The sequence below is a fragment of the Oncorhynchus kisutch genome, linkage group LG27, assembly GCF_002021735.2.
Source record: "Oncorhynchus kisutch isolate 150728-3 linkage group LG27, Okis_V2, whole genome shotgun sequence".
Taxonomy (NCBI): Eukaryota; Metazoa; Chordata; class Actinopteri; order Salmoniformes; family Salmonidae; genus Oncorhynchus; species Oncorhynchus kisutch.
The window spans coordinates 16,891,671-16,912,874 of record NC_034200.2 but is presented as its reverse complement, the minus strand read 5'-3'; the positions used below and the strand labels follow the sequence as shown (position 1 = coordinate 16,912,874).

The following is a 21,204-nucleotide window of genomic DNA, read 5'->3' as shown; positions in this document are numbered from 1 at the left end:
AGCGGTGGTGGCTCTCTGTCTGTCCCAACCCCCCAGTCGTCACTGGGCGCTGCTCAAATTGATGGCGGCTTCTCCAGAGGACCATATAGACCGCCGGCCGATCAGGAGAGTCCGGTCCAAGAGCGATACCCCGTACCTCGCCGAAGCCAGAGTTTCCTTCAACCTGCGCACAGGTAGGTTGCTTCTCACGTTTGGCCATTGATTTTCAGTGTTCGATGCATTGTAGCGTATAAAGCACTGCACCTAACCTTACTAGCCTATTGTAAACTAACGGTTTTGTAACACATAATTCTATTTTATCGTATTTGTTTTACTGAGACTGTGCTTGATCTGCGCTATTGCCAGTGGGCTCTAGTGCATGTAGCTTATGAAATGGAAGTTTGGTTTTGCCTCATTTGCAATTTTGGTAGCATTTTGGACAAGTTTGTCATATCAATCGAATTGTCTGATTGCTAAATTGATCATGTGCGATTAGGCTTTGCAAGAAGAAGAACAATACTCATGATCATTATTCAACGTGTGAGATTTGATTTCGTAAGAGAACGGAATTAGGCATGAATTAAATTCAGTTACATAATAGAGAAGCATTCGAATGGCAATCTGAGCCCCAACGTCATCGTAGTCACCAGCAAGGTGTCCAGGATTAGGCTACACCGGATAGATCCCTGACAGCGAACAGATTGGTGTTGACTGTTAAAGCACCCGTGTACAGTGCATTAGGAATGTATTCAGACCCCTTCCCTTTTTCTACATTTTGTTACGTTACAGCCTTATTCTAAAACGGATTAAATGTGTTTTTTCCCCCTCATCCATCTACAAACAATACCCCATAATGACAAAGCGAACACAGTAAAAAAAAAAAAGTTTTCTAATTTATTACAAATAAATCAACAGAAATAGTTGATTTCCATAAGTATTCAGACCCTTTGATAAGAGACTCCAAATTGAGCTCAGGTACATCATTTTTCCGTTGAGCATCCTTGAGATGTTTCTACAACTTGATTGGAGTACAGCTGTGGTAAATTCAATTGATTGGACATTATTTGGAAAGGCACACACCTGTCTATATAAGGTCCCACAGTTGACAGTGAATGTCAGAGCAAAAACCAAGCCATGAGGTCAAAGGAATTGTTCGTAAAGTGCCGAGACAGGATTGTGTCGAGGCACAAATTTGGGGAAGGGTACCAAAACATTTCTGCAGCATTGAACGTCCCCAAGAACACAGTGGCCTCCATCATTCTTAAATGGAAGAACTTTTGAACCACCAAGACTCTTCCTAGAGCTGGCCACCCGGCCAAACTGAGCAATCGGGGGAGAAGGGCCTTGGTCAGTGACGCTTCCCAATCAACCTGACAGAGCTTGAGAGGATCTGCAGAGAAGAATGGGAGAAACTCCCCAATTACAGGTGTGCCAAGCCTGTAGCGTCATACCCAAGAAGACTCAAGGCTGTAATCGCTGCCAAAGGTGGTTCAACAAAGTACTGAGTAAAGGGTCTGAATACTTTGTCATTGTGGGGTATGTAGATTGATAAGAGAAAAAATTATTTAATACATTTTAGAATAAGGCTGTAAAGTAACAAAATGTAGAAAAAGTCAAGGGATTTGAATACTTTCTGAATGCACTGTATGTTAGATACATCCAAGTTATTACGTACAGTGTAAGAATATATTAGTGTATTGGATGTTGATTCGATTTTGGTTATGGCTTGTGGGAAACGTGCACAAATTGCTCCCCTCAAGCACCTAGGTGTATTGCATTCCTTGTTACCATGGTGACTTGGCATATTTCGGGCTGAGTCAGTTGTTAGACCATGAGGTATTCATATGTTTTGCAATGTAATAGCATACAGTCTGAACCAAATGCAGCCAAATGTAGCCTTTCAATCAAATATCGTAGTTATTCGTATTTCGATATCATGCAAAATATGGTCTGTGTGATTGCCATTTAAAAAATATATTTTTCCCTTTTATTTAACTAGGCAAGTCAGTTAAGAACAAGTTCTTATTTACAATGACAGCCTAGGAACGGTGGGTCAACTGCCTTGTTCAGGGGTGGAACGACAGATTATTAGTTGACAAATAGTCAATGCATCAGTTCAATAGTCTTGCAGTGCTTCTGTCACACAGCTGGCTGGCTGTGGTGCTGAAACTGCTAGCTAGCCAAGTTTGCCCGCCAGGTGCGTACTTGCAAAGACTTCAAATAACTTAAGGTAAAGTCTTTGAATGTTTTATTTTGGGGGCTTGTTTTGCCTTTAACCTGCTATATTTTGTTAAGCCAAACTGTATTGCTACATTTCTGTTTTGATCATCATCACCCAGTCCTCCATCCAGGCGAATTGCAGTTGTTTTTCCAGTCACACTCACACTGTGAATTCTGCAGCATCAGCCCCGATGGTGTTAAGATTGGCTTTACTTGTGTTGTTGATTTAACACACAATATTGCACACCAGCTTGAAGTCCTTTGCATAGTTTCGCGAATAAATACTTTGCAGGCTATTGATGTATTTTGGAAATGTCTACATTCTTGTGTTTTGATTTGCCCCAAAACAAGTTTTACTATAATCTGCAAGGAATGAGAGAGAGGGAGAGACTAAAGTCACCAAGCCATTTGGCCCAGATGAGCCCTGAGGTAACCAGAACTGTTCTAATGAGCCTGTCAGACCGTGGAGGGGAGCAGGCTGAGAGGGTTATGACTTTGCATGTCTCATTCCTCCATTTTGCCACTATTGGGAGGTGGCCTTAGTGGAGAGGGGGCAGGAGAATGGGGACCACCATTACTAACAGCTGAACTATACCCCACCAGCACCTACGGGATTCTTGGAATAGGCCTGAAGCAAGCTGCTAATGTATATTCTACTGTATATGACCACAAATCTGTCTTTGCCAGACACCACAGATCACAATATGGTGTCAGATATCCCACTCACTCATAGACACACACACACACACACACACACACACACACACAAACTCGAACAGACACAACATTCTGAGAGGACAACAGTGCAAATGTCTGAGGATACAGTTCCAAAAGGCACTCGATTGTCTGACTGGCCGATGAACGTGTTGATCAACATAATAAAGATGTTTCATGCGTGAAGAAATCAGTATGCACTTCTATTCTGTACTCTGAACGGAAACTGCTGAAACATTTGGAACCCTGTCCTCCCAGGGTCACATACAGTAGGCTCATATAGTCTCTGCAGTGAGGCTAGCTCAGCCCTGCAATGTTATAGCACCATGGTGTCCATTTACTTTATGACAGGAATTACCCCATCATTGAATCAGGGGTGAGTACAGTAAGGATTGAGTATGACAAGACATAGGTATATTGAATTGGTCTGTTTAGCATCGTGTGGCTAATTTGATTGGTCTCTTTGATTAGATTAACCGGAGCTGAGTCATGCTGCTGGCTGCCATGTGAGTTCATCCTTAACATAGTGGAGGTTTCTGTTGTTGGAAACCACAGCTAGGCTAAGCCTTGTTCTCTCTCACTGTTATGAAGCACCCAGTGATGTGATGCTGTACAGTTGAGTCCTAAACGGCACCCTATTCCCTATATAGTGCACCACATTTGACCAGAGCCCTATGGGACGCAGTCGAAAATCAGAGCAGTAGGTGACCATTCCAAAGGAGTATGTGTGTGTGTGTGTGTGTGTGTGTGTGTGTATGTATCTGCAAGCTATACATGGCTCTGCTTCGAGCGATTGGAACTACATCTGTCAGATGACTTAACAAGGTGAAGCCAGGATTCCAATCAATCATCCCAACAGGAAATTACTGCTAACCAGAGAAGCTGGTTGACACTTCCATTTCACACTGTGCACACAAATGCAGAATGAATAGAATCCAGTCCCATCTGTACAGGCAAATGAAGGATTAGAATGGCAGGCTGCGGAGTGACTGTTTGGGTGAGAGCTGTGTGTGTGTGCATGCTTGTATGCACGTTTGCGTGCATGTTTTTGTGCGTGGGTGCATGCGTGTGCTTGCAACGTTGTGTGTGTGTGTTGCCTGCCTGCCGGTCAGTCCAGCAGCTCTCTCATTAGATTAGTCTGTTTTGTTTGCTCATCACTTAGGCATAGCTTAACAACAGTCACATCTGTTATCTCCCTCTCCCAAACAGACACACACACACACACACACACACACTTCTCCCTTCCCTATACACACTCTCCTTTTATTTCTCCTCATTCATTCTCTTTCACACTCTAGCATACTGTCATCTTGTCTCACACAGTTTCACTTACTGAAGCCCACCTTTGCCTCTCTGTCTCACACACGCAGTCACACAGTGTGTTTTAAGTTCAGATGTACTGGTTGTCAGTGGTCCCTTCAGTTAGCTGTTACAGTGTTTTGTGGAAGGCATGAACCTTAACTTTGAATGGTGCTCTTTGGCTCTAACATGAGCTCAGATGGAAAGAGATGTATACTTTCTGTGTGTGTGTGTGTGTGTGTGTGTGTGTGTGTGCGTGCCCGTGCATTTGTGTGACAGACATACAGAAAGATTTGTTATACTGTAGTTTTGACTGTTGACCCCTCAACCCCTACAGCAGTGGTATTCAAACCTTTTTCAGCAGAGATCCCGTTCTTTTGTTTTTTTTCTCAAATTTCTTGCGACCCCACCCCAAATCTAATGAAACAACTTTAAAATCTGTACATTTTAGATTTTTCCATCAACAAATAACCTTACATTTGTTGCATTTTACTTTCTTATCAAAATGAAGAGAAAACAATAAGCACATTTACTCAATAAAATTGTATCTTTCAAATTGTCTTTCTTTAAAACGTTTGTATATTGTCCCATACGATAATCTGTACTCTTTAAAGATGCACTATGCAGAAGTTGATGGACCATTTCCTGGTTGCAAAAATGTATAATATTTTACCTAATTTCAGTTTGTGACAAAACAAGCAAGTATATTGTAGAAAGTCATCGTACCATCTGAACAGCTGTGAAATATAATACAAAAATATTGTATTTTTACCAAAAGTAAAAGACGCAAAAAAAAAAAAAAAAAAAAGTGAAGTATAGAACTAGTGCATATAGAACAGATCTACTGCTTCTTAGACTTTTAGACACACATTTCTGTGACTTGTGAGGTTTCCCAAAAATAAACATATTGCGGCTGTACGTTTTGGCGACCCCACTGCAGTTCCCTTTGAATACCGCTCTGCTAAAGTATTGTGAAAAAAAATCCGATCAGACAGGAGCCTTTCATCTGTGTGTGATTGTAAATTGGATCTGTTTTTTGGTTTAGTTCAATCACATGTTTTGTGCACTCCATATAGGATCGCTACACTCATTGTTGATCGGTCTTACACAGTATTTTGTTTATCTTGTAATGTCATGGATGTGATACACTGTGCATTTCACAGGGGTGGGCTACTGTGCAGTAGTTAGATGTCCTGGGCAGCTGAATGCTGTGTGTGCAGACTAGGGCGTGGGGGCGTGCGACAGGGGACACTGATGGCTAGATCTCCATTGCAGCACATGGGCTGAATGTAAATAGCCTGTATGGGCTGGAGACTGGACTGGACTAGGCTGAGCTGCATTGCAGGGGACATGATTTTGAAGCTATTTTCATACACATACACATGGATGCACACATACACACACTCCATTTAACACATGACTCCCTTCCTCAGCACCAAACATACTGACAACCTCTTCACATTGTTACGGGAACATTATTTCCCATTCCCAGATGCCTAGTATCAGTGTATAAGCATTACCTGTCAAGCCCTGATCTGCTTCACCTGTCCTGGTGCTTGTCTCCACACCCCTCGAGGTGTAGCCCATCTTCCCTATTATCCCCTGTGTATTTATACCTGTGTTCTGTCTGTTCGTTGCCAGTTTGTCTTGTTCATTCAAGCTAACCAGTGGTATCCTGTCAGCGCCTCTTTTCTCATCCTCCTGGTTTTTGACCTTTGCCTGTCCTGAACCTGTAACCGCCCGCCTGACCTCTCTGCCTGAGCCTGCCTGCCGTCCTGTACCTTTGCCTTACCCTGGATTTTTGACCCCTGCGTCCCTTGACCTGTCTTTGTCGGCCCCTGTTGCCACAATCAACATTGTTACTTCGACAGTCTGCATCTGGGTCTTACCTTGATTCCTGATAGTACGAACTGGCCATGGCTGACCCAGCAGACTTGGACCAGCTCCGCTACGCCATCTCCTCCCAAGGAGCCACCATTGGTAGGCACGAGGAGTTGCTTCGCGGCATAATGGAGGGGTTCCAGGCCATGGCCGATCGTCATGACCAAGCATTGGACATGTTGCGGGAGCATGTCCATGGGTTGCCTTTAGGCAGCCGACCACGAAGGGTAACCTCCCAGCTCCTCTGTAACCCGCCTGGTAGCAGTGCCGTCACCCCGGTTTCCCGGGCATCCCGTTTACCTCTCCCGGAGTGCTATGATAGAGATTCCAGAACCTGCCAGGCATTTCTCTCCCAATGCTCCCTCGTTTTCGAGCTGCAGCCTTCTTCTTTCCCCTTGGACCGCTCAATGATTGCGTATATTATTACGCTGATGTCCGGGAGGGCACTCGCCTGGGCCACGGCGGTGTGGGAGCAACAGTCTGCCTCCGAGGTATTTGTGGCGGAGGTGAGAAAAGTGGTCGAGGCTCCGGTGTCCGTGAGAGAGGCTGCCCGGAAGTTACTCCAGCTCCGGCAGCGCACCCTCAGTGTGATAGACTATGCGGTGGAGTTCTGCACGCTAGCAGCGGAGGGTACCTGGAACCCGGAAGTGCGGTTCGACAAGTTCCTGCATGGATTATCAGAGGAGGTAAAGGATGAGCTGGCAGTCTGAGAACTACCAACGGGTCTCGATTCACTCATCGCTTTAACCATCCGGATCGATGGTCGGCTTCGGGAACGTAGGAGGGAGAAGAGGTTCGATTGCGATCCCAATCCCTCACTGAGGGATCCCACCTTGCAACTGATGAACTCCGGACGTCCCTGAAAGGATCCGTGCTTACCCGTGTCCCTCCAAGAGCCTCCCGGAGACTGCCGATTCACCTCTTCCCGAGCCAATGCAGCTCGGCAGGGCTAGGCTATCTCCAGCCGAATGCATACGCAGACTTGAGACCTATAGCTGTCTGTATTGCGATACTGATGGTCATTTTGTGTCTTGTCCCTTCACGGGAGCTAGCTCATTCATTGGAGTGTGTACACTGGAGGGTCTGAAAGATAATGGTTCTTCTCCCCTTACTCTCCCCCCTCTCTATGCCATCCTGCTGTGGGACGACCAGTCCAAGTCTCTCGAGGGACTCATCGACTCGGGGGCCGATGTGAGTCTCATGGATGTTACCCCACCGTCCAAGCTGGGCATCCCCACTCAACAGCTCTCCATTCCCATGGGTGTTAGAGCGCTGGACGGGCGCTTTATAGGCCGGGTCACCCACAAGATCACCCCTGTCAGCCTATGAGTGTCGGGGAACCACAGCGAGGCTATCCAATTCCTGCTAGTTGAGTCCCCGCAGGTTCCCGTGGTATTGGGATTCTCTTGGCTCCAGCGACACAATCCCTCCATTGACTGGGCTTGGAAATTCCCCCGGACCTCTCCGCCAGCTCTGCAGAGTACCAGGACCTCCAAGAGGGGTTCAGTAAGGCCCGGGCCACTTCGCTTCTGCAGCTCCGACCGGTATCCAAGAAGGTCAAGTCTGAGGCACTGGCATGTTGCTATAGGGCTGCAGCCACACCCCCGGAAGCCGAGACCTGTCCCCCCCCCCCGCTCCAAGATCATTAGCCCCTCTGCTGTTCTTCCTCTGTTGCCCTGTACCCTCCATATTTTTCCGAACTTTTCTGTGTCTCGAATCAAAACCATGCCCCTTGTCTTCTGTTTCTAGGCCCATGCCCCCCCCCCCCCCCCCCCTGCAACGGCCTGCCTTGACCTGTCTTTGCCTGCCTCTGTTGCCACAATATACATTGTTACTTTGACAGTCTGGGTCTTACCTTGATTCCTGATATTACCAGTCCGTTGCGGTACAGTAATGTTGAGTTCTCACCCTCACTGCTTCTCTCTCCTTCCTTCCCTCCTGGTCTCTGTAATCACTCCTGTTCCAGAGAGTACAATCAATATGGCCAGACGGATGGTGGAGGGTGGCAGGACAGAGCCCATCTAACGCCACCCTCTATCTTCCTGTCTCACCTGGGCCTTTCTGGGGGAAACGATAGTGTGTCAGAGGGAAGCACATCACATAACCACCGGCCAGACAAGATCCACTCCCAGTTTTAAGGCTGCCTGTATTTGATCTCTATTCAAGCCCGTCTCTGTTCTACCCTGAGTGGATCTATCTCCTCTACTTCATACACTTTGCTTGTGCCTGGTTAGTCTTACTGCCTCACTGCAGGGTAGGGTTTCATATACGGTGCATTTGAAAAAGTATTCAGACCCTTTGACTTATTCCACATTTGGTTACGTTATGGCCTCATTCTAAAATGGATTAAATAGTTTCCCCCCCTCATTAATCTACACACAATACCCCATAATAACAAAGCCAAAAACAGTTTAGACATTTTTGCTAATTTATAAAACATTTAACTGAAATATCACATTTAACTATATTCAGTCCCTTTACTCAGTACTTTGAAGCACCTTTTGGCAGCAATTACAGCCTCGAGTTTTGTTGGGTATGACGCTACAAGCTTGGCACACCTGTATTCGGGGAGTTTCTCCCATTCTTCTCTGCAGATCCTCTCAAGCTCTATCAGGTTGGATGGGGAGCGTTGCTGCACAGCTATTTTCAGGTTTCTCCAGAGATGTTAGATCGGGTTCAGTTCCGGGCTCTGGCTGTGCCACTCAAGGACATTCAGAGACTTGTCCCGAAGCCATCCCTGTGTTGTCTTGGTTGTGTGCTTAGGGTTGTTGTCCTGTTGGAAGGCCCTTCTCCCTCGATTGCGCAGTTTGGCCGGGTGGCCAGCTCTAGGAAGAGTCTTGGTGGTTCCAAACTTCTTCCATTTAAGAAGGATGGAGGCCACTGTGTTCTGGGGGACCTTGAATGCTGCAGAATGTTTTTGGTACCCTTCCCCAGATCTGTGCCTTGACACAATCCTGTCTCGGAGTTACGGACAATTTCTTCGACCTCATAGCTTGGTTTTTGCTCTGACCTGCACTGTCAACTGTGGGACCTTTTATATAGACAGGTGTGTGCCTTTTCCAAATCATGTCTAATCAACTGAATTTACCACAGGTGGACTCTAATCAAGTTGTAGAAACATCTCAAGGATGATCAATTAAAACAGGATGCTCCTGAGCTCAATTTTTATTCACATAGCAAAGGGTCTGAATACTTCTTTAAATACAGTAGAAGTCAGAAGTTTACATACACTTAGGTTGGAGCCATTAATACTCGTTTTTCAACCACTCCAAAAATGTCTTGTTAAACTATAGTTTTGGCAAGTTGGTTACGACATCTACTTTGTTCATGACACAAGTAATTTTTCCAACAATTGTTTACAAACAGATTATTTCACTTATAATTCGCTGTATCAGAATTCCAGTGGGTCATACATTTTCATACACTAAGTTGACTGTGCCTTTAAACAGCTTGGAAAATTCCAGAAAATGATGTCATGGCTTTAGAATCTTCTGAATCTAATTGACATCATTTGAGTCAATTGGAGGTGTACCTGTGGCTGTATTTCAAGGCCTATCTTCAAACTCAGTGGCTCTTCGCTTGACATCATGGGAAAATCTAAATAAATCATCCAAGATCTCAGAATAAAAATTGTAGCTCTCCACAAGTCTGGTTCATCCTTGGGAGCAATTTCCAAATGCCTGAAGGTACCACGTTCATCTGTACAAACAATAGTACGCAAGTATAAACACCATGGGACCACGTAGCCGTCATACCGCTCAGGAAGGAGACGCGCTCTGTCTCCTAGAGATGAACGTACTTTGGTGCGAAAAGCGCAAATCAATCCCAGAACAACAGCAAAGGAACTTGTGAAGATGCTGGAGGAAACAGGTACAAAAGTATCTATATCCACAGAAAAACAAGTCCTATATTGACATAACCTGAAAGGCCGCTCAGCAAGGAAGAAGCCACTGCTCCAAAACCGCCATAAAAAAGCTAGACTACTGTTTGCAAATGCACATGGGGACAAAAATGTCCTCTGGTCTGATGAAACAAAAATATAACTATTTGGCCATAATGATCATTGTTATGTTTGGATGAAAAATGGGGACTCTTGCAAGCCGAAGAACACCATCCTAACTGTGAAGCACAGGGGTGGCAGCATCATGTTGTGGGGGTGCTTTGTTGCAGGAGGGACTGGTGCACTTCACAAAATAGATGGCAACATGAGGAAGTAAAATTATGTGGATATATTGAAGCAACATCTCAAGACATCAGTCAGGAAGTTAAAGCTTGGTTGGAAATGGGTCTTCCAAATGGACAATGACCCCAAGCATACTTCCAAAGTTGTGGCAAAATGGCTTAAGGACAACAAAGTCAAGGTATTGGAGTGGCCATCACAAAGCCCTGACCTCAATCCTATAGAAAATGTGTGGGCGGAACTGAAAAAGCGTGTGCGAGCAAGGAGGCCTACAAACCTGACTCAGTTACACCAGCTCTGTCAGGAGGAATGGGCCAAGATTCACCCAACTTATTGTGGGAAGCTTGCGGAAGGCTACCCAAAATGTTTGACCCAATTTTTAAACCATTTTAAGGCAATGCTACCAAATACTAATTGAGTGTATGTAAACTTCTGACCCACTGGGAATGTGATGAAAGAAATTAAGCTGAATGCTCTACTGTTATTCTGACATTTCACATTCTTAAAATAAAGTGGTGATCCTAACTGACCTAAGACAGGGAATTTTTACTAGGATTAAATGTCAGGAATTGTGAAAAACTGAGTTGAAATGTATTTGGCTAAGGTGTATGTAAACTTCTGACATCAACTGTACGTTTTATATATATATATACACATTTGTCATTATTTTGTGTAGCTTGATAAGCAAAATGTTTTATTTCATACATTTAAAAAAAAATCAATTTTATAATAAGGCGTAACACTTTTTTGGGGTCTGAATACACTGTTGTAGGCTGGTTCTTGAATTGAGACATCATTTGGGCATCGCATTTTGGAAAAATGTGTATTTATTTAAATATATTTGGGTACATCTTCACATTCTTAATCAACTAGTATGGCATATTAATTTACGTTAAATATGTTTTACCATTTTGATAACTTTGCGTCACCAGTAGGAGTGGTAACACCAATGACGGTAACACCAATGACGGTAACACCAATGATGGTAACACCTATGAGAAATGTGTGGTTTTGGGGGATTTTCGTAAAGGGAGGCCATAGATGCTCAAATCTAAAGTCCTTCCCGTTAAAAATAATTTACTAAAGTTAGATGATTCATAATTTTGCTAACAATGTTATTTCCTTTGAGTAATTGAGTAACACCAAGTGACACTTTGGATTTAGACACACCAAATTGTAAATGGAATCCTTATTTTTTTTTATTTTTTATATATACTAAAAGGGTGTAATTAGCAAATAATTTTGTTTAATATAGACTCCTCCCCTGAAAACAGTTTGCCACGGGAGGGAATGCTCAAGATCCTTGTACAGTATATCTTTGTACTGAGGGATTTTCAAGGAGGTAACACCACTGACTTAAAGCTGAGGGTCAAACATTATACTAGCAACAAACAAAAAAATATTTTAATAGCATAATTTGTTTTTATTGATCTCTATACAATATATTCAATACTTTTGTTCACCTTTAGTATTAATAATAATAGATAATATCTCTAAATCCCCAAAACATCACAGCTACAACTCTACACATCACTACTGGGACAAGTCAAATTGCTTACCCTAACTACTTTAAACCATGCATTAACATAACGTGTTGCAGAATAAACAACTTGCATTATGTTTCATCATTGATAAACAGTTCAATATTAACAAACATGATATTTAACTATTTGTAATTTTTTGAGTGCTTTTCAAGGTTGCAAAGTCAAGGGATGCAAATGCCACCTCAATTCAAGAACGACCCCAGGAGTCATTGCATCCTGGACATGGGCGGCTACGTAACTATGGCTTTAACAGAGATGACAGTTTGAGTTTACCACCAGTTTAAGGATTAAGAAGTTTAATCACTCTTTAAATTTCGACTCCTACCACAACCGGATTAGATTATCCTCTTTCTTTTTTAGCCCCAGTACAAATTAAATCACATATTCTGGAGGTGTTTGCACGGTCAAGATTGTCTGGGAACATTTGCATTCAGTCGTCAGTCTTAACGTGCCGATTTCTTTCTTCTTCTTCTTCCTGTTAAGGTGCAGTGCATCTGAGATTGATTGCATTTGGGGGTGGTGCCAGCATGGACTCTGCTGAACCTGCAGTATGTTAGCTGTTTGGTAACAATATACAGGACTATTATTACGCATGTTCAACAAAGTGGCAAGAGGTTACACCCTACACACGCGCACACTCACATTTTAGTCATGCAACGCACGTGTTCTTAGCGCAGTCCATATGGATCAGCACAGGTTGTACCCTACTGTACCATCGATCTCTGACTAAAACACGTCATGTTGAAAATAGCTGTATAGCTGTGCTGCACCGAGGCAACTAATCGTGCTACGAATCCTTTCAAACATCAGAACCAACCACCTGACTAGGAGATCGCCCATCATCCTCCACTTCAGATGAAAGGAGGAGAACGGCAGATGTCGACCATTGAAAGGCCTGAAGAGATTGCACTTTATTTTCTCTCTCTTGTCTCTCTCTTTCTCTCAGTCCCTCTATCGCCCTCCCCATCTCTCTCCTGGAGTGTGGGAATGACTGGCTGTAATATGCTTTCCACGTGCCCCCCCCATCCCCCATGTGAAATAATGCGTTCTGCAAAAGCTCTCCAAGCTGGGGAAAGCTGCGTGACAATGAGGTTATTAATCATATTTATAGTCAACGTGGAAGAACGTAGGGTAAGGGGGTAGGAGATGGGGGGGGGGGGGGGGGGTAGGAGGTGTTGAGGCACTGAATCCCAATGACAGCACAACCACTGCCAAAAGCCAATATGCTGCCTGGAGGAGGTGGGGTGTGCAGTGTCTCTTTCTCTACACCGCCTGGAGGTGGGGGAGTGCAGTGTCTCTTTCTCTACACCGCCTGGAGGTGGGGGAGTGCAGTGTCTCTTTCTCTACACCGCCTGGAGGTGGGGGAGTGCAGTGTCTCTTTCTCTACACCGCCTGGAGGTGGGGGAGTGCAGTGTCTCTTTCTCTACACCGCCTGGAGGTGGGGTGTGCAGTGTCTCTTTCTCTACACCGCCTGGAGGTGGGGGAGTGCAGTGTCTCTTTCTCTACACCGCCTGGAGGTGGGGGAGTGCAGTGTCTCTTTCTCTACACCGCCTGGAGGTGGGGGAGTGCAGTGTCTCTTTCTCTACACCGCCTGGAGGTGGGGGAGTGCAGTGTCTCTTTCTCTACACCGCCTGGAGGTGGGGGAGTGCAGTGTCTCTTTCTCTACACCGCCTGGAGGTGGGGGAGTGCAGTGTCTCTTTCTCTACACCGCCTGGAGGTGGGGGAGTGCAGTGTCTCTTTCTCTACACCGCCTGGAGGTGGGGTGTGCAGTGTCTCTTTCTCTACACCGCCTGGAGGTGGGGGAGTGCAGTGTCTCTTTCTCTACACAGCCTGTTTTTCTTTAATTCAATCTGCAGGAAACCCGGTGGAACGCTGTGAATTTACCCCTGTTGGAGTTTGTGCAGGCAGTCAGCATTGTTGTGAAGCAATATGGAGGGAAAGGCATAACTGCTTGTTGGTAGTATCGCAGTACAGTTCCCACTGCACACTACCAGCTCTTTATGATGTTTCTGACCGACAGAGGAGAGCTCTCAGAAAGAACTCCTGTGCGGACTCGGCTGTCCGCATAGGAGAACCCTTTGAAGAACCCTTTTTGGTTCCAAGTAGAACCACTTTGGTTTCAGATAGAACCCTTTCCACATAGGGTTCTACATGCAACCAAAAAGGGTAATACCTGGAACCCAAAAGGGTTCTCCTAAGGGGACAGCCGATGAACCCTTTTTATCTAAGAGTGTAGTGTACAGCAGTAACCTTGGCGTCCATTCAGTCAAAGTTGCACTGCAGTAACTTTGTAATAATCTGTGCAGTATCTCAAATAGAATTGATCACTTGCACTATGTACTTTTAATGTAATCTCTACTGCAATCCAGGTCATTTTGTTCTGCTATTAGATGAAGCACAGTGATAAGGCAATCTGTTATATCTGACATTGTATTCCTTTTTGAACTTTGCTCAGCTTTTAAACGGTTGAAAGCGCAATGATAAAAACATGTCTTTCATTGGAATTTGGTTGTGCTATTAGGTGGTTGCTTGGAAACTCAACTAACTTTTTGAGTAGGTGAAGATAGGATGTAATGTACTATATATTATCCACTTTGAAATGACATGGTGTACCCAGTGGGCAGATGTGTTTTCATTGGGCAGAACTAGAGCAGCCAATGAGAATGGGCCATATTTGATGTTGTGGTTTGTGTGGCTCACCCATTAAGACAGCTCATTACGGGAAATGATGTACCCACCATTCAGATATTTATGTGAGTCCACATTAAGCCTGACCAGTAGGCTATATGAAGAGGAAATGGGTACAGTAGGTGTAGTAAAAGGCAAGAGGTTGTATTAGGTGCTTAATGTTATATTCATTTTTGCATATGACGCTCTTACCTGGAGCAATGCATGAATCAAGGGAGGCAGTATACTGATCTGGAATTCCATACACACTACTACTTCACTTCCACCATGCAAGATTGAAATTGCTGGATACTTTACATTGTGTTGTAGAGCTGCGTCAGCATTAAACTGGGAGCGGTTACAGCTGTCTGCCCCCCCCCATCCCCCATCCCCCATCCCCTCTGCCTTATTCCCCCTGGGACCCTTGGGGATGAGTCCTGTGCAATTAGCATAATTGTGTTGGGACTTAGCGGTGTGCTCTGTCGCCAGTGAAAACTACTGGGCGTAAGCAGTTACATAAAGCAATGCCACCCACCCATGAGATCCAGAGCAGAGCTGCATGTATAGCGTTTGAACTTCGACTGAGTCATCGCAGGCTGGGAACGACTGAGCTCTGAGAGCCAGCAATCCATTCACAAAAGAGGAGGGAGAGAGAGGGGAAAGGGGGAGATAGAGAGTAGACAACAAGGAGCGCAGCGGTAGCTAGAGAGTTACAAATTAGAGATGTATAGATAAACCGGAGGGAGAGCTATAGAAAGGAGATATGGAGAGAGAGAGAGAGAGAGAGAGAGTCGACAACAGGGAGTAGTAGAGAGTTACAAATTACAGATGTATAGATACACAGAGCAAGTGTGTGTGTGTGTGGGAGAGCGAGGCCTAGCTACCTATTATGCACTTCCCAGAGGGCCACCATGTACCAAGCTGCTGCCAAGCCGTCAGCCTACCTGTGAGTGTTGTTGCTGTGCTCAACTCAGTGGTGGTGTGTTTGCTCTCTCTCGTCTCAGTGCCCACATAGCAACAGTACATTGAGAACAGATGCAGGAAGGAAGCACAGTCTATCAAACTCACAAATGTAGGTTTGACATGCTGTTCATTTGGATATCGAACTCACAGGCCTCAATCTAATATATCAAACTCGCAGAGCATAGGTTTTGGATTCAACCTATCGGAGTATATTGTATGATCCGCTAACAAAGCTTGTATTGGAATGAGAAAAACAATACATCTTTGTTACTTCTAAGAGCTGCATATGTCCTACAATTCCTCACGGAGGCCCTGACTGTAGGGTTTATACTTCACTGTAACTGAATTAGGATTGGAACCATTCCTTCTCCCCTGTAAGACCTTGCTTCATTACTCTAGCTATGTGCTCACACACACACTCCTCGCACTAACCGCACTTCCCTAACCCCAAAACCTAACCATAACCCCAAGCTCCTAAACCTAAAACGAACCCTAAACCTAATTCTAACACTAATTCTAACCTTAACCATAAACCCCTGTAGAAATATAGCATTTGACCTTGCGGGGACTAAACCCCCCCCCCCCCACACACACACACACACACACACGCACCCCCTTCCTCCTCAGTTATTAAAAAAATATTAGTTTCCCCCAACAGTTGCCGTGTGCCATCCTCGGTCACCCTGCTTGCAGCTCTGTTTCATCTTTAGCACACTAATGTAAACATCTAGAGCAGCGGCAGCCTACTCCATAAGCAGGCACAGAGAAGGACAGTTGGGGGGGATAGGCTGAATATACTACACTACATATGTCTTTCTCCAGTTGTGTAGTTTTGTTATTCTACAGGTATCTAATTAATAACAGTTAATAAGGTGGTTTGCTGTTGTAGTATTTGATGTTAGTTATTGTTTGGCTTTGTTTTGTAATGGAGACGTATTGACCACTGCATCTCTCCTCGTCTCTATCTGTAACAATGTTTCACATATTGTTTTACACATTTTTATATGTGTATATACTGTATTCTAGTCAAGGCCAGCCTATTCAACTATTGCTGTACACACTATTCTATCCACGTATTCTTCAGATATACTATATATTCTATCCGCATACTGTCCATAATGTCCATACATCTATCAAATACATTCGGAAAGTATTCAGACCCCTTGACTTTTTCCACATTTTGTTACATTACAGCCTTATTCTAAAATTGACTAAATAATTCCCCCCCCCCCCCCCCCCCCCCTCATCAATGCTGTGTTTTTTTTCATCAGCAGGGACTAGGATATTAGTCAGGATCAAGGAAAAAAATGAATGGCGCAAAGTACAGAGAGATCCTTGATGAAAACCTGCTCCGGAGCACTAATGACCTTGTGGCGAAGGTTCACCTTCCAACAGGACAACGATCCTAAGCACACAGCAGACAACACAGCACAAAACACACACAAGACAACGCAGAAGTGGCTTCAGGACAAGTCTCTGTATGTCTTTGAGTGGCCCAGCCAGAGCCTGGACTTGAACCCGATCGAACATCTCTGGAGAGACTTGAAAATAGCTGTGCAGCGACGCTCCCCATCCAACCTGACAGAGCTTGAGAGGATCTGCAGAGAAGAATGGGAGAAACTCCCCAAATACAGGTGTGCCATGCTTGTAGAGTCAAACCCAAGAAGACTCAATGCTGTAATCACTGCCAAAGGTGCTTCAACAAAGCACTGAGTAAAAGGTTTGAATAATTATGTAAATGTGATATTACAGTATTCCATTTTTTATACATTTGCAAAAATGTCAAATCTGTTTTTGCTTTTTCATTATGGAGTATTGTGTGCATACGATTTAATCAATTTTAGAATAAGGCTATAACGTAACAAAATGTTGAGAAAGTCCACGGGTCTGAGTACTTTCCGACTGCACTGTACACCCATTCAGATGCACATACACCTGCTCGTCAAACATGTCATTCCAAAATCATGGGCATTAATATGGAGTTGGTCCTCCCCTTTTCTGCTATAACAGCCTCCAGTCTTCTCAGATGGCTTTCCACTAGATGTTGGAACATTGCGGCGGGAACTTGCTTCCATTCAGCCACAGGAGCATTAGTGAGGTCAGGCACTGATGTTGGGTGATTAGGCCTGGCTCGCAGTCATTGTTCCAATTCATCCCAAAGGTGTTCGATGGGGTTGAGGTCAGGGCTCTGTGCAGGCCAGATCTTGCTTTGTGCACAGGGGCATTGTCATGCTGAAATATGAAAGGGCCTTCCCCAAACTGTTGCCACAAAATTGGAAGCACAGAATTGTCTGGAATGTTATTGGATGCTGTAGCGTTAAGATTTCCCTCCAGTGGAACTAAGGGGCCTAGCCCAAACCATGAAAACAGCCCCTGACTATTATTCCTCCTCCACCAAACTTTACAGTTGGCACTATGCATTGGGGCAGGTAGCGTTCTCCTGGCATCTGCCAAACCCAGATTCTTCCTGCAGATTGCCAGATGGTTGAGTGTGATTTATCACTCCAGAGATCGCTTTTCCACTGCTTCAGAGTCCAATGGCGGGACACTTTACAGCACTCCAGCCAATACTTGGCATTGCGCATGGGGATCTTAGGCTTGTGTGTGGCTGCTCGGTCATGGAAATCAATTTCATGAAGCTCCTAACTAACAGTTATTTTGCTGACATTGCTTCCAGAGGCAGTTTGGAACTCGGTAGTGAGTGTTGTAACCGAGGACAGATGATTTTTACTCGCTACACGCCTCAGCACACTGCGGGCCCGTTCTGTGAGCTTGGGCCTACCACTTTGCGGCTGAGCCGTTGTTGTTCCTAGACGTTTCCACTTCACAATAACAGCACTTCCAGTTGACCGGAACAGCTCTAGCAGGGCAGAATTTTTACGAACTGACTTGTTGGAAAGGTGGCATCCTATCACAGTGCCACGTTGAAAGTCACTGAGCTCTTCAGTAAGGCCATTCTACTGCCATGTTTGTCTATGGAGATTGCATGGCTGTGTGCTCGATTTGTTTGCAGCAACGGGTGTGGTTGAAATAGCCAAATCCACTAATTTGAAGGGGTGTCCACATACTTTTGTGTATATAATGTGTATAATTATACAGTTGAAGTCGGAAGTTTACATACACCTTAGTCAAATACATTTAACTTAGTTTTTCACAATTCCTGACATTTAATCCTAGTAAATATTATTTATTTCATCACATTCCCAGTGGGTCAGAAGTTTACATACACTCAATTAGTATTTGGTAGCATTGCCTTAAGCAATTTAAACTTGGGTCAAACGTTTCGGGTAGCTTCCCACAATAAGTTGGGTGAATTTTTGCCCATTCTTCCTGACAGAACTGGTGTAACTGAGTCAGGTTTGTAGGCCTCCTTGCTCGAACATGCTTTTTCAGTTCCGCCCACAAATTTTCTATAGGATTGAGGTCAGGGCTTGGTGATGGCCTCTCCAATACCTTGACTTTGTTATCCTTAGGCCATTTTGTCACAACTTTGGAAGTATGCTTGGGGTTATTGTCCATTTGGAAGACTCATTTGTGACCAAGCTTTAACCTGATGTCTTGAGATGTTGCTTCAATATATCCACATAATTTTACTTCCTCATGTTGCCATCTATTTTGTGAAGTGCACCAGTCCCTCCTGCAGCAAAGCACCCCCACAACATGATGCTGCCACCCCCGTGCTTCACGGTTGGGATGGTGTTCTTCGGGTTGCAAGACTACCCCTTTTTCCTCCAAACATAGCGATGGTCATTATGGCCAAATAGTTATATTTTTGTTTCATCAGACCAGAGGACATTTCTCCAAAATGTATGATCTTTGTCCCCATGTGCAGTTGCAAACTGTAGTCTGGCTTTATTATGGCGGTTTTGGAGCTGAGGCTTCTGCACCTCAATCCATCCCCAATGGACCATTCAGTAGAGGAAGCAGGTACATCAGCAGACAACGGCTCAGGCACTGTTCAGGAGTTGAGACAGATATGGTGGACTGATTTCTGTGCTCTTTACTTGGTAGAGAAACCCATATTCTGGGAGATGTACAGATGTAGCCTAGCCAGCTGCACAGAGCATCAAGAGCATGCCTACTGCTGTTCAGCTGTCTGCAGTACTGAGAGCCACTGTCGTTGCATGGAGGGCCGAGTGTCTGCGGGTTTTCCGCTTCTCCCTTGTACTTGATTGAATTAAGGTCACTGATTAGTAAAGAACTCCCTCACATGGTTGTCTAGGTCTTAATTGAAAGGAAAAAACTAAAACCATGGAATGAGTTGGACAACCCTGCAATGCACCATCTCCTGCTACTCAGCCTGGCTTGCAGTCCAGACTAATCAGGGAATATCAAACCCGTCGTCAACACCTTGTGATTTTCACTATAGTTGGAGGATGTACAGGCAGGTGTGCCTGTTGTGTGTTTATTGAAGTCACTTTCACTAGCCAGCCAGTCTCTGTCACCAGAAGCCTGTCATTGGGAGCTATGTACTACAATGTTAAATAGAGGCTATGTCTGCAGCCGGTGATGGAAGTAGGTACATCCACTGCGGGGATTGAACCCGGGTCCCCAAGGCAAGTACGCTAACCGTAACACCAAAATAGTTAAATGCCTTTGCTTTGGGAAGGTAGTATCGCATTTACCGAGACTGGAGTCATTTCGATAGGCTTTTTTTTTCCCAGCACGAAATACCAATGTGAACTATATTGTTAATGGCTGGGTAAACCATGCAGTTGACTTTGACTAATGTCTCCACTGGGGAATGCTGTGCTGTCTTCTCATAGTACTGAGGGGCGTTGGTTTAACAGCTTGATAATACATATTTAAAGGGGAGGGCAATGTGTTATATTTCCAGGCAGTTTAGAGAAGCTCTCAATGACAGGCTTTGGTTTTTAAAGACACGAGCCTTGGCTCTTTTTTTTTGCACCATCATTCTCATTTGCATATCAGTGTGTTCAACACTCTCACTTGGTCATACCGAGGACAAGAGGGGAAAGTCTGTGTCCAAGTGATCAGTTAGAGATCAGTGTGTTCAACACTCTCACTTGGTTACACCGAGGACAAGAGTGGAAAGTCTGTGTCCAAGTGATCAGTTAGAGATCAGTGTGTTTCAAATGACCTTGGTGTTGGGATGGGAGGGGGGGGGGGGTTCTCTGATCGGTATGATAAGAGCTTATAATACCTTTTTTAAATCCAAGGAACCTAGTTAGACAGCACTCAGAACCAAGATGCCCGAAATAGTATGAGCTCTGTTCATTTCCAAAAGCAAAATGTCATCTCATCGTTATGGTAAATGTAGGTATGATTATGGTCACAACTTTTGACTTGAGTATATTTGAATGTCAATTTCCTTGGGCTGTGAACACCATTAGGAAAAAGCATTGGACTATGGCATTTTAGATTGAGTAATTCATTCTGTCCACTAATCCTGTTTGATTTCCTCCTTCAATAGCTCTAGCTAGAAATGCAGTGCCTTCAGAAAGTATTACCACGCCTGGGCTTCTTAAACATTTTGTTGTCGTACAGCTTGAATTTAAAATGGATTCAATTTAGATTTTTGTTGTAACTGGCCTACACACAATACCCCCCCCCATAATGTGAAATTGGAATTGTTTTTCAAAATTGTTGTAAATGAATACAAAATGAGTATTCAATAGGTATTCAACCCCTTGGTTATGACAAGCCTAAATAAGTTAATGAGTAAAAATGTTCTTAATTAACAGGTCACCTAATAGGTTTCTTGGACACACTCTGTGTGCAAAAATAGTGTTTAAC

The 21,204-nt window shown here is 44.4% G+C and overlaps 1 protein-coding gene across 2 annotated transcripts in view; it reads left to right on the top strand.

Annotated features, from left to right (window-relative positions):
• The first annotated feature begins 35 nt into the window (after positions 1-35).
• The window catches only part of LOC109872244 (phosphatase and actin regulator 1), an 87,692-nt gene continuing 66,523 nt past the window's right edge, over positions 36-21,204 (top strand). For both annotated transcript variants that reach the window (XM_031806872.1, XM_031806873.1), the window contains exon 1: positions 36-173. In XM_031806872.1, the coding sequence (XP_031662732.1) occupies positions 62-173 (112 nt within the window). In that variant the 5' untranslated portion in view covers positions 36-61. The remainder of the gene's footprint in view (positions 174-21,204) is intronic.